Here is a 13,227-nt window from a genome sequence, read left to right as displayed (position 1 = left end):
AAAATTGCTCTTTGAGCAACTAGTCGTTTTCAAGGAATTCTTGACAAAATTGAGCCTTGTCCAAGAACTGAGCTCGGAATTCATTCAAGGTCATTTTGCCTTGACAATCATTGAGGAATTCACTCCTCAAGTTAGTTACCTCGGCCTCCGACCGAAATTCTTTGAAAAACATGTTTTTAAATTCGGGCCACTCAACATCATCTAGTGCCCCCTTCTTAATAGCCAACAATCTATCCCACCACCTCTTTCCACTATTCCTTAACATACCAAACGCAAAGTTCACCTTCAAATGTGAGGGACATTGGCTAGTACGGAATGCCCCTTCAATTTCTGAGATCCACCGAGTACAAACAATAGGATCCCGATCACCGTGATACTCGGGTGGGTGACATACCTCAAAATCCCGAAAAGTGAACTTTTTCTTGTAGGTTCTTTCCCCCGTAACTTCCACCTCCTTTTCATCTTCGGTTTTCTTGCCTTTATCTTTGGCATCACGCTTCTCAAATTCCCGTTGCACATTGATTGCAACTTCTTCTTTAATCATTTGAGCGATGTGATCATTCACCGCTCCTTCCAAGGTTTGATTCAATCTCTTGAGCAAGATAGGAGTAAATTTTTCTAATGCTCTCCCTATTTGATCCGATATATCCATGCTAGCCTCGTCAAATACGGGCTCTTCTTCTTCATTGTGCTCGATTTCTTCATGACGGGGTTGCTCTTCCATACTATAATAAGAATAAACGAACTAATTTAAGCACACGACCTATTTCTCCTCACGAGCTATGGTCGAAACCTAAAACTTTATACAACACCGTTCAAGGTTTGATGCCATTAGTTTATAAATCTGTTAGTATTCCAACCACAATAAGGCCGACTTCTTATTGTGCCTCAAATACTAACAAGTCGATAAACTAGCATCATTAAACATATCCTTCGGTCCCATATAGAATTTCGGACACCTAAGGTAGAGTCTCAACTAAAGTTTAAGTCTAGGCACTCTCTACGCGAGGGACTACCTAAATCCCTTAAACCTCGGCTCTGATACCAACTTGAAAGGACATGACTCGATAAACCGAAAACATTAAATTTTTTTTTTTCATACACCGCACTGCGTCGGAGTGGGTCGAGGACTTCCCACTGCGCCGCAGTGGATATCCTCGGCCAGAACTGGAACATGTCCCACTGCACCGCAGTGGGTTCATAACATCTCCCACTACGCCGCAGTGGGAAGAGCCAAAATTGTTTCCGTGGGATTCCACTGCGTCGCAGTGGGCAAAGTCACCCCCACTGCGCCGCAGTGGACCACCTGACAGCAACCCTAAAACTCATTTTAACACTTGATCCAACTTGGAAACTTCAAATTTCAAAGCGAACTTCTCAAAACACTTTTCAAAGGTTTCCAACAACAAGTAGACGCATTACAAACATAATTACAACATAACTTGTTTTACAAATCCAAGAACAACCCTAACGGGTCATTTACCCGTTTTGACAACATTTTCGCCCATAAACAACAATACCATTTTCAAAGACTTTACAACTTGGACATTTACAGAAATAGTTCCAAAACATGACCTCAAACCAAAATGTACCATGAGCCATGAGGTGTGGGACGTCTAAGCTTCTATACCAAAAGATCGTCATTCGTTCGAGAATGACCTAATTACCTTCAAGTTCTTCAAAGATATCTACAACTTCAAGCTTATCAACACACTTAGTTCCTTCTCCCGGAACTACCTATAAAAGTGTAAACAACTAAGATATATGCAAAGGCTTAGTGAATATACTTGCATACATTTACGAATACGAAGGAGAGCATAGTACAAGGACTTTCACATGTAACCTATGGCATCGTCATGTCACATTTACATATTCATCTTGCACACAAACAATACATATATGGATCCATATAAGCTAAACAATCATAACAATCATATCTATCAGGATTCTTAGGCCCCGGAGGTTCTTAGGCCTCATATCACATCAACTATCGGGATTCTTAGGCCCCGGAGGTTCTTAGGCCTCATAAACAATGCCCCACATGGGCTTCATGCCAAATCAATTACCATGCTTGGAACATTCACATCTCATGGTATTTGACCCAACGTAAACATAAGGGTATGCAAATATACTCACCTCCTCCGCAACAAAGATAATAACGCTAAATGAACAAGCACAAGCAAATTTTCAACCTATGATCATATCATAAAAATGCATAAGCTTACATTCACAACTATGACTAGCTCAACCTAGTCATACTCAATCACTAGCCTTCCTAGACCCAAAACCCAACCCATTTGTCATTGAACTTCATTTTCTTTAACAAACACACTAGGTAGTTCAACCTACCATTTTCATCAATAATTCCATAACTAGTCAAAATTCATCTTTTCTCAAGAACTAAAATTTATCACATGCACTCATCATTTTCATAAACAACATATCATATAACTCAATGACAACTAGGTTAACTAAGTAATTGGGGAAAATAATCATAATTCAATTTCTAGCAAAACCCCAATTTGGTTCCTTCATGAACCCTAAATTCAAAAGAAAGATAAAGCTAATTTGGGGAACTTCCTTACCTCAACAAGAAAAACAATTACTTGGGGTTTTAGATTCACAATCCCTTCCTCCTTTTCTCCCAATTTTCAGCCACCACCACTAAACCCACAAACCCTAACTTTGAATTCTTGAATATAGATTACTTGATGGTGATGCTTAATATAATTGTTCTTATGCTTGAATTGAAGGAATTTGACTTGATTTTGAAAAAAAAGAAATGAAAGAGGAATGCATGAAGAATGAAGGTGAGCCAAGGTGGAAGTATGATTCATACTCAAAAGAAGATGTCTGGCACTTCCTATGGGTGCCACGACCCACTTCTCAATTTGGTGGATATTTTACCCGCTATCCGCTAAAGTTCCAACTAAATTAACCCCATATCGAAAAATAAGATACTAGGAAATTAATTAAATGTCAAAACTATAAAAATGGGTTAATTTCTTTACCTTAAAATATTTCGGGTGTTACAATCAATAGAGGTAAAAAGGGGATCTTGATAACGTTGCTCTTTGGAAAAAGAAAAAAGAACTCGATGGAGACTGCCGGAGTAAAACACCACTACTGTGTGTGCATGTTGAATCTTGATAGGGTGAAAAGACGATTAGGTGCACCGACGATGGCTTTTTTGTTTTTGATGGAATTTTTGTTTCAGATGGAGCCTTTAATGAGGCATGTTGTTGTTGTTTTTATTAAAGGAGTATATATTATTATTATTATTATTATTATTATTATTATTATTATTGTTTTTGTTGTTGTTGTTGTAAAAGAATATATAATAGTATATATCTATTAAAATGAAAGAATTTATAAAAGTTTAATAATGGTCAATTTTGTCATTTTATACTTTTATACTTGGAATCCTTTAACTGAATTCCATTGAATTCTGTCACCAAACAGAAGACATATATTAATACTTTTAAATTCCAATTTTTTCAAAAACATTCTTCTAACCAAACTGCCCTTTAGGGATGGAGGAAGGAATCTCATTCCTTCACACATTTGAATTTGCAAAAAAATAAAAAACATTTTGTCATATTCCATTCCTTCAAATTCCAATTCCTTTGATAGATTTCATTCCTTCCAAAAACATTTTGTGAACCAAACGCGCCCTTGAGTTTTGAGGTGGGATTCCTTTTGATTGGTTGAATTGAGAGCGTGAAAGAGGTGTAGTGAATATTTTTAAAACATATGCACCTACCCCTTTGCGTGGGCATCTCTTTTATTAATTTGTGTGAAATGTTCATTTGAAAATTAAATTTTCTGTGAAAATTAAAAAACTAACCAAAATATACTGTGATATAAATTTAACACAATGTGCTTTTATTGTGTAATCTAAAAACACAGCGTGTTAAGTTTTAAATCACAGATTGTTTTTGATAGCTCTTGAAAATCATAGAATTATTCAAACACATTGTCATATGAACTTATAAAAACACATTGTGTCAAATTCAAATCACATTGTGTTTTGACAAATTTTCTAGTTTTTACGAAAGTTTTAGTTTTCAAATTACCACAACCCTAATTTCATTTTACTTAAATAAGCTTAAAAGTATAAATGTAGCCTACCATTAACATTTTTTTTTTTTAACATTCGTGTCACGGGATGGCTAGCCATTACATCCAATTGGGTAGGCAGCCACTAGCGACCGATCCACGAGTCAGGGAACCACAGGGGAGGAAAAACCACACCAATTTAACCGCTACAGAAGGCACGACGCTAAATTGAAAAAAAAACCTTTGATTGCTCGGATTCGAACCCTGCTTTCCCAGGGCCCAAACTTTCATTGTAACACAGGGATGCCACTGCGCTATTAAGGCATCTTTTATTTCATTTTACTTAAATCACTCATCATTAACCACTGTGCAGGTACACTTGTAATCCTAAAAATTATGTTGCCCGAAACTAACAAATTTTGTGCAAATTATGCGTGAACAAAATAAAATACATATCATAACATAGTTTACAAATAATTTATGGATAATTCACAACGTTATCATCGCTTATTTTTAGCAAACATAAACCTTTAGATACAAAAATAAAGTACAAGTAAATCACAAACAACCAACATCATTGAGCTACTGAAACTCAATTGAGTTAGTTATGCACCACTGAGTTGACTCAGTATGACCAAAAACCGAAGGCTTGATCATCTCCAGGGAGCCCGAGGTAATAAGAGTTCACCGAATGTGGCTCCGCATATCCGCCATTTTCAACCTTTGGTAATGTGTAATCACCCACCAAAGGTTGAAACATTGTGCTCAAGTTATTTTCTTCATCCAATGATCCATCACTTTGTTCTTGTTCATATACGTACGATGAATCAACTCGTTCTAAGAGAGACATGTAAACCTCTTTGTCAGCCACGACGCTTTTCTCTATGATAGTACCGTTTTGCCCATATTCCGTGCTCATGGTTTTGGATATATCTTCTTCACACCCGTGATCAACATGTGTTTTACATAGTTCTGGCTCAAACGGGCTTCTAGTGCTTGATGAATCTGAAGTTCCCTTCTCATGTAGAATCAATTTATCGCTTAATTCCTCAACCTAAAACAAGAGATCACTTACATTTTGCAGACTTTAAGGATTGAAACTAAAATAAGCAAAGTTTTATTTCTATGGTTAAGTGATAGCAGTATACTTTTATGAAAGTATAAGTAAGTAAGTAACTGCTCAGTGCTGCCTTCGGCGGGTTTTGAGCCCCAATACCTCGACGGTGTATGGGGGAGGTTAAGATGTAGGCAGACCTTACCTCTACCTAATGAAAGTATGTTACTATTAATCACAAAAATGTGAACACCTGTTTTCTACTAATATTACCTCGGATTTCAGTTTTTCCTTCTCTTTAACAAGATTATCGTAGTGGGCTTTAAGTTTATTGTAATTCTCTTGCAAATCATCATAGTCTTTCTCAAGTTGCTTATTCTTCCAACGTGCTCGGCGATTTTGAAACCAAATGGCAACCTGCCTAGGCTGCAGTCCGATCTCTTTTGCAAGCTGGACCTTGCGTTCTGGCTCTAGCTTGTTATCTAAGTCAAAACTTTTCTCCAAGAACCGGACTTGATCAACTGTGAGCCGCCTTTTCTTTTCAGGCTGGTGCAAGTAATCATCATAATCATCATCTCCATTTTCTTCGTGATCAAACGATTGAAAACAGTGCCCCCTGGATCCACTTCCTTTATCTCCAAAACTAACCATTGACCGGGAACCTATAAGTATCGAAAATCAGACATTTTTTAATCAATTAAAGGTAAAAATCAAATTATAAGACCCATTTTTATGAAGAACAAGAAAGGTCAACTAGTTAAGTGTCTTGATCGTATTAGGTATTGAGCACAAAAGTCAACCACCAAGATCCATTATTCATGTATCTACCACATAGACTCAATCAAATAAGATCAAAATATGTATGATTCATTTGTATCCACAATAATACTCTTGGTTTATTGTCATTAGATGAGCAAATTATATTTAATCATTGAGTCAAAACTAAAAGACTCGAATAGTATCTTTTGTTGTTTTTTTTTTTTTCCTGAAATGCGAAATTTCATTATCCAACGCAACATCAATGATACAAGCAATCTATCAATCATCAGCACATATACAACAAGTTACAAAAAAGAGAAATCATTTCATTGGATTTCCATTGAACCCTGTTTTTTAGATATGCTTATAAATAGTTACAATAAAGTTACTCATTTGTGCGGAAGCATCAAAAACATAAAGAATAATTTGACAAATTAGGACAAAACCATATCATCATGAAACAATCATATACAATTTCAAATATGCTGAGTTGGATTTAAAACTGATCAACACATAATCCAAAACTCTAACATATACAACTAAAAATAGCAGGCTATATATATATATATAGGTTTTAGGTAAAATAAAACAAGTATTAAAGTAAAACAAATAAAACAATAGGTTTTTTGTCAGTGATAATCGTCGTGCATCATGTAAATCATCGTACATTAATTGCTTCGTGAATCTTCGTGCATCAATTTAACCATGATTTAAGAGTCAAGATCTTGTCTTATTTGTTTTACTTTAATACTTGTTTTACATCACTGTATATATATATAGTGAAACCTCTATAAATTAATAATGTTGGGACTAACATATTTTATCAATTTAACGAGAATTACTATATCGATAAATTAATAATTTATTAATTTAAAGAGGTTTTATGATGTAAATTTTGAAAAAGACATTCGTGAGTATGAAACCTTGATTACCCGTATGCATTATCAACATAAAATAGATGTAAATCACTTGCTAGATTATACTAGTAAAAATAACAAATGTTATGAGGTTCAAAACATTGGAAAAACTGTGAAAATCTGATTGATGACGAAGTTAAGGGTGATTTAAAGATAAAACTTTTCACTACTTATTTTTACAATACGAGTAAACAAATTCCAAACTCTTACACTACATTCTTGAGTTTGACGAGATTTATCGATAAACTCAATATAAATTTAAAGTTCCAAAAAAAAAAAGTGACTATATATTATTTTCTACTAAAACTTGGAATAATTTAGTAATTATTAATTTATAGTTTCATGGAGACCAATATAAATACACTGTGATTTCAAAAAAGTTATTAACTTATTATTTTATTGGAGTCCAATTTTGTATGATTCCCAAGTTGGGACTAAACAAATTATTAATTTGATTGAAGTTATTAATTTATCGAGTATAAATTTATAGACGTTCTACGGTATAACATAATATATACAGTATTAAGGAATATAACATTTCGAAAAGGTTAGTAAAAAACACGCCTTCTGGGTAACCTGAACAGAGAAAATTTGATCGACCATTTATATATGTAAAAGTAAGCAAATAATATATAGTTACCTTGGAAATGAGCGGATCTTGAAACCAAGAAAGAATCAAGAGGATTAAGAGTAGAAGAGCCATGAAGCCTTTTTGTTGTTCCCTGACCATCACCGCCACCAAAAAGAAAACTCCGAGCTGCCATGTCAACCCGGCCTTTTATACGTACAACAAACCTGAATACTTTTTCAATCAACCATAAAGATTGGTCAAACTTGGTTAATAACGACTTAACTTTTTAGTGAATTAGTATATATGAAATATAGTATATGTTTTTTGTTTGATTAAATCCTCTTGTGCCGAAAGAAGCTGGTGATGATGATCTCGGTGATGTGGGAAGTATGGGAACACCTGGTGCTCACACCCATCACACCCAAAACAAACCAGTCAGATTGATGAGAAGTGAAATTTGTGGCTATATATATATATATATATATATCAAAGATGATATTATTTTTGGTATAAAGAAGGAATTACAGTGTGAAAGTATAGAAGGAGGAGATGGAATTGGAGAAGAGTTGAGTTTTGAGGTGGGATTCCTTTTGGTTGGTTGGATTAAGAGTGTGGGAGAGGTGTAGTGAATATTTTTAAAACATATGCCCCTACCCCTTTGTCTTGGGCTCTCTTTTATTATTTTGTGTGACGTGTAGTCTTAATTTATTAGTTGACCACACATTTTAGTGGTACTTGAACCCGAACTCATGGATATAAGGCTGGAGGGAATACAGGTCGGGTAAGGGGCCGGGTACCCTGACCACGATCGGGTATACCGCCGCAACCTCTTGGGTATCAATCGGGTAAAGGGAATCGGGTAGAGAATCGGGTTAACTAGCCGAGCTTTGGGTTGGATTTTTGACCGTCGAAAAGCAGCCGTCGCCCTCTGTTCTTGTTTTTCTTTTTTCTTTTTTTTTTTCTAAACCTTCCCGTTTATATAAATATATATGCATACATATATACTTGGTTTACAGGTAGTATTTGACTATTTGGAGAAGATAGGGAGTTTCGAAATATACCAAGACTAGTCCCTGTAGTTTCAGAACTTTGTAAATACATATATGTAATACTAAAAACTTTTAATTTGAACATTTTTAGTCCCTGTAGTTATTATGTATTATATATTTAAAGTTTTATGTATTGTTTTTTTATAATTTTAGAAGTTAATATATTTTTGTAATTAAAAAATTGAAAAAGAAAAGAAAATTGGGTAGGATTGGGTAAGAATTGGGTATGTATTGTCAGTGATTTGGGTAAGAATTGGGTAGAATTGGGTAGTTGTGAGTTGAAGGGTTTTGATTGGAGGATGAATTGGATAGGATTGGGTAAGGAGTGAGTATTCCCTCCACCCTAAAGGTGTTAACTCTTTGGACTAGTGTAAGCCAAAACTTGATTTACACTCAAAACTAATTAAACCTGTAATGGAATGGAAGTATTTTACGCTTCAATTCCTATGTGGACATACTGGTCAAAAGACTAATTAAAATACTTAATACGAAGATTATTATATCGCTTCTTTACATTGTCTAAAGACTAGCTAGTAAAAGATTTGCTTAAGGACATTGAAGATAATGCCATCGAATATAAGACGAAGGGGCAGAAATTCAAGTCCAAGTGAACTAAATCTATTAGCAATATTACCTACATTTTTCCTATGCAATTTTTACTTTCGAATTTGAAGCAATATTTTCGTTTTTCTATTTTTTAGAAAATTTTATAGGAGATTGAACTCGGCACTCATGACCAAGTTTTTGTATATTTTTAAAACGGGTTTCGGGCTTAAAGAGACGATGTTTTGGGCTATAGTTTTAGGCTTATGGATCAGTCCAAGTTGTCTTTTAAACTATAATGGGTTATGTCAGAACAAGCCTAATTAAACCGCCATTCACCGGTGCAGGCCCGAAGCAATTTGTAAATATCTTTATCTTTATATCTATATTTATATATTTATTAAAACAGTAGGGATCTGAACGATTTTAGCGCCTCTAAAAACTCAAACCTATCTTATAACATTGCCACGTAGGATAATGGCTTATGTGGCATCCTCATACATTATTTACAATATTTTATCTATAGAATATAAAGAAACTAAACTAATAATAAGTAGTAAGTAAACCAAACTAATAATAAAAAAAGGGTAATGGAGGAACCCTAGTCCCGGCCGGTACTACAATTGGATACCATCAATTCATCCTGTATGAGCCATATGATGCCGGTAAGATATCTCCATCCTAATAACATAGAAACAAACAATTGGTTTTGTGATTCTAGCCGACAAAACAAAACATATAGAAGGAGTTTTGTTATTCATGCTATTAATTCGAACGAAACACTATTAGTTTTGTTTTCGTCATTGTTGAACCGAGCAAGATGCAAGCCAATGTTAAGTTTTGGCGATTCAAGATTTAACAATATTTAAGTATCTTTTGGTGCCCGCGTGGACTATGTATAGAGGTTTGCATATTTTTGAATATTGGTTTTAACTTTTAACCTATATGTCTTTTAAATCCGTTATTAATTCAATTTTATGTCAATCATATGTATGCATGTTATTATACATGTTTAATATGCTCATATTGCAACAATATATAGTAAATTCGTACATCGTACGGGTATTAAGGCTAGTATATATCAAACCTAAGGACTTTGTCGACAGCGATAATCGTAGATAAAGAGGTTTTTTGTGTCCTGCTTCACTTTCTTCATTATTAAACAGTTTTCGAGCCCCGCTACAATTCTACAAACAATACTATGTATAAAAATTTAGCTCCACCTCACAATACTAAATTTTGTTCTTTTCCTTTTATTATTATGAAATAATTTTTGGTATATATTTAGTTTTACAAATATAGAAATATAATCTACACAAATTAAATATAGCAATTCTAAAATACCATAAATCATCGTTTTCTTATTTTTCGTTTTTAAATTCATAATACTTTTTAAACTTACAGTACATTGTTTTAACTATATGTATTACTTAATCTGTTGTTAACTATTGACACGTTAAAACTTAAAAGCCTAGATGCGAATCTATGGTTCATGGTTATCCCTTGCCAACGGCCGGTTATAACGCTAGTTAAGTATATTTATAAAAGAAAAGTTAGACAGAAATATTAGAGAACAAAGTATAAAATACATACACATTATTCTACGTAGTAGACAATCATGATTTAGAATCTACTTCAAATTTTGACTGTTATAAATTTCTTAGTGTAAAATCTATTTTCAACACAGTGCAAAGTCAACAACGGATGAAAAAAACTCATGTAAATTTGGATACACAAAACAATGATTAAAATCCCCAACAACAACTAAAGACGAGCTACTCTTTATCACTCTAAAATGTTTTTTTTGTAATGCACCCGAGGTAATTACACGTCCCCATGATACCTTGCAACATTGATGGATAATGACATAGCCAATGCATCCACTTCAGCAAACCAAGGGTGCCACTGCACATTAGCGACCCACTTAGTCTTCAAGATGGAGATATATCTTGCTCCGTTCTTTGTGTCACGATTAAAGATAAAAATATAACGATAATGAAATGATAGGGTTAAAATATATCAACAATAAAATCCTGATTGACATTGTACATGACGTATTGACGTTGTTTCTGGGTTTTAAAATGTGCCACAACCAAACATATAGAATTGCCTCGAAGATTCCACGGCCTCATCCCATTAAAGTGAAAATGGTCACATCACTACTGAGCAGGGTTTAATCGCAATCTAGTATTCATTATAATCTTGCATTGTTGCAACAAATGACTCATGTTTAAGTCGATAGATCTATTTTCGTTCAAAAATATATTTGGAAGACACTAATTTAAATTGGAAAAGTTTGCTTTGGTTGGATCATTTGAAAATATGAGTTTTTGACCCGGATTACGTGGCTCAACTTGAAACCTTTAATTCTTCTGGTTATAATCATTTAAAAACTAAATTTTTCTTTTTCAAATTTTTCTTGAAAACTATAAAACTGACCAAAATACATTGAGATCTAAATTTAACACAATGTGTGTTTTTTTTTTTTCAAAAAAACATTGTGTTTAGTTCATATATCATAGTGTGTTTGAACAATTTTCTGATTTTTACGCGCTATCAAAAATACATTGTGATTTAAAACTTAACACAATGTGTTTTTAAAATACACAATAAAAACACATCATGTTTTTAGAAAATACAATTAAAACACATTGTGTTATATTCTGATCACAATATATTTTGATCAGTTTTCTAATATTAAAAAAAAATAGTTTTGAAATTAACATTTCACATAAACATTTATTTGGCGAACCCAAGATGTTCATATAAGAAGCTTTGAAATTTAATACTTCAACGAAAAACTGTTCGTTACATAACTAATAATCAAAAGTCTTATAAATGTTAACTAGACATTAATCTTTGTATAAAGAAACCACAAGCTAGAACATCGAAAGCTATGTCATTGATTGACATAATCAGCATAAGATAAGCAAAGAAACCAATTCAAACCACAATGAGTACAATGACGAATAACCATGAAAGTGCTTAACTTCATTGATTGAGATAACAAAAGATAAGCAAATAAAGTAATTCAAAACTACAATGATAAACAAGGAAAGTGGTTGACTTTTCTATAGTGTATAGTATTTTTTTATTGGCAAATAAAGGTATTGAAAAAAGTAATGCTATGCACATTTCAATTAACAAGCGACACCTAACATCCAATACAGCTTAATTTTATGATGAGAACGTTACTCCATATAACAACACGAAACTGTTAGGGTTTAATCTTGGATTCGCTGATTAGACTTACTCGCTGACATGTATCATCAGCAAGTCTTCAGTGAGTTCAGTGACTCTCTTCAGCTGGATGTCTGCTAACCAAATGTTTGTCATGGCGGGAAGTATTCAAACCATATGAAGACAAGAGTCACATGGTGGTTCTTCCAACTATAACATACCTTACTTGGTAAAGGTACATGTTGGGACCAAAACTTGGGTCTTCTCTCTCATACCCATTTTGTTAAAGAAGATAAGGGCTTTTACTTGGAAGTACAAGGAGCCAATTAAACGTCGACAACCACCATCTATCACCATCAAAGGAAGGCTGTGTTGCCCTAATTCTTCCTCTATATAAAGCAACACAGCCGCATTGTATCAAGTGTATTAGTCACCTTGAAAGTGTGTGTCACTTGTAATTGTTCAAGTTTTTAGTGTGTCTAGACTTAGCAATTACCTTTGTTCATTTGTATTCTTGTAAGTCAAGTGTATAAGATCGACCATGTATTCATCGTTTAATCAATGATACATATGATTATACTTGCATTGATTTATTACAATTGAACTTGTTGTTGTTGTTATTTATCTTCTTATTTACTTTTTTTGTCTAATTTAAATATAACATAAGTTGTGCATTCGTGGACCATCAAGTGGTATCAGAGCCACCGTTCCTAAATCATTGGAACAAGATCTGTTTGCCTCCTTGTGTTTACATTAAAAATTCTGTTCTTTAACTTTTCTTAAAATTCTTTTTCTAAAACAAGAACATGTCTTCTGTTCCCAGCCTAGTGAACACACGTGACTTTGGTTATGTGTCGACACCTCCTAAATTCGAGCCCAAGGATTTTGGGTCTTGGAAGGAGAGGATGCTTCTTCACATCTCTGGTGTGGAACCCTATTTAATGACTATATTAACTGAGGGTCCATACGTGTCGATGTATGTCCAAAGGACTCCTGGAGCTACACCTGAAGCTCTTGAGATAGTCATTGACCTGGTTAAACCAGAGGTTCAATGGACAGATGAAGAAAGAAAGCTGGTAAATCTTGATGCTAGGC

At 34.0% G+C, this 13,227-nt stretch overlaps 1 protein-coding gene across 1 annotated transcript; it reads right to left on the bottom strand.

Moving 5' to 3' along the window:
- Positions 1-4,494: 4,494 nt before the first annotated feature.
- On the bottom strand, positions 4,495-7,984 carry LOC122606852 (homeobox-leucine zipper protein HAT5-like). The gene is made up of 3 exons (XM_043779729.1): positions 7,430-7,984; positions 5,387-5,775; positions 4,495-5,113 (listed from the first exon to the last, which is right to left on the bottom strand). The coding sequence occupies exons 1-3, from the start codon at positions 7,551-7,553 to the stop codon at positions 4,685-4,687; spliced, it is 942 nt and encodes a 313-aa protein (XP_043635664.1). The 5' UTR covers positions 7,554-7,984; the 3' UTR covers positions 4,495-4,684.
- Between the last annotated feature and the right edge of the window lie 5,243 nt (positions 7,985-13,227).

The sequence above is a fragment of the Erigeron canadensis genome, chromosome 7 (genome assembly GCF_010389155.1).
Source record: "Erigeron canadensis isolate Cc75 chromosome 7, C_canadensis_v1, whole genome shotgun sequence".
Classification (NCBI taxonomy): domain Eukaryota; kingdom Viridiplantae; phylum Streptophyta; class Magnoliopsida; order Asterales; family Asteraceae; genus Erigeron; species Erigeron canadensis.
This window is presented reverse-complemented; position numbering and strand designations above follow the sequence as displayed.

What these genes read in the sequence shown, in the direction of transcription:
- LOC122606852 (XM_043779729.1), bottom strand. Translation starts at nt 7,553, where the DNA reads ATGGCAGCTCGGAGTTTTCTTTTTGGTGGCGGTGATGGTCAGGGAACA. An exon ending in AAGATCCGCTCATTTCCAAG is followed by an intron (nt 5,776 to 7,429) that starts GTAACTATATAT and finishes CGATACTTATAG; the next exon opens with GTTCCCGGTCAATGGTTAGT. An exon ending in AGGAAAAACTGAAATCCGAG is followed by an intron (nt 5,114 to 5,386) that starts GTAATATTAGTA and finishes CTCTTGTTTTAG; the next exon opens with GTTGAGGAATTAAGCGATAA.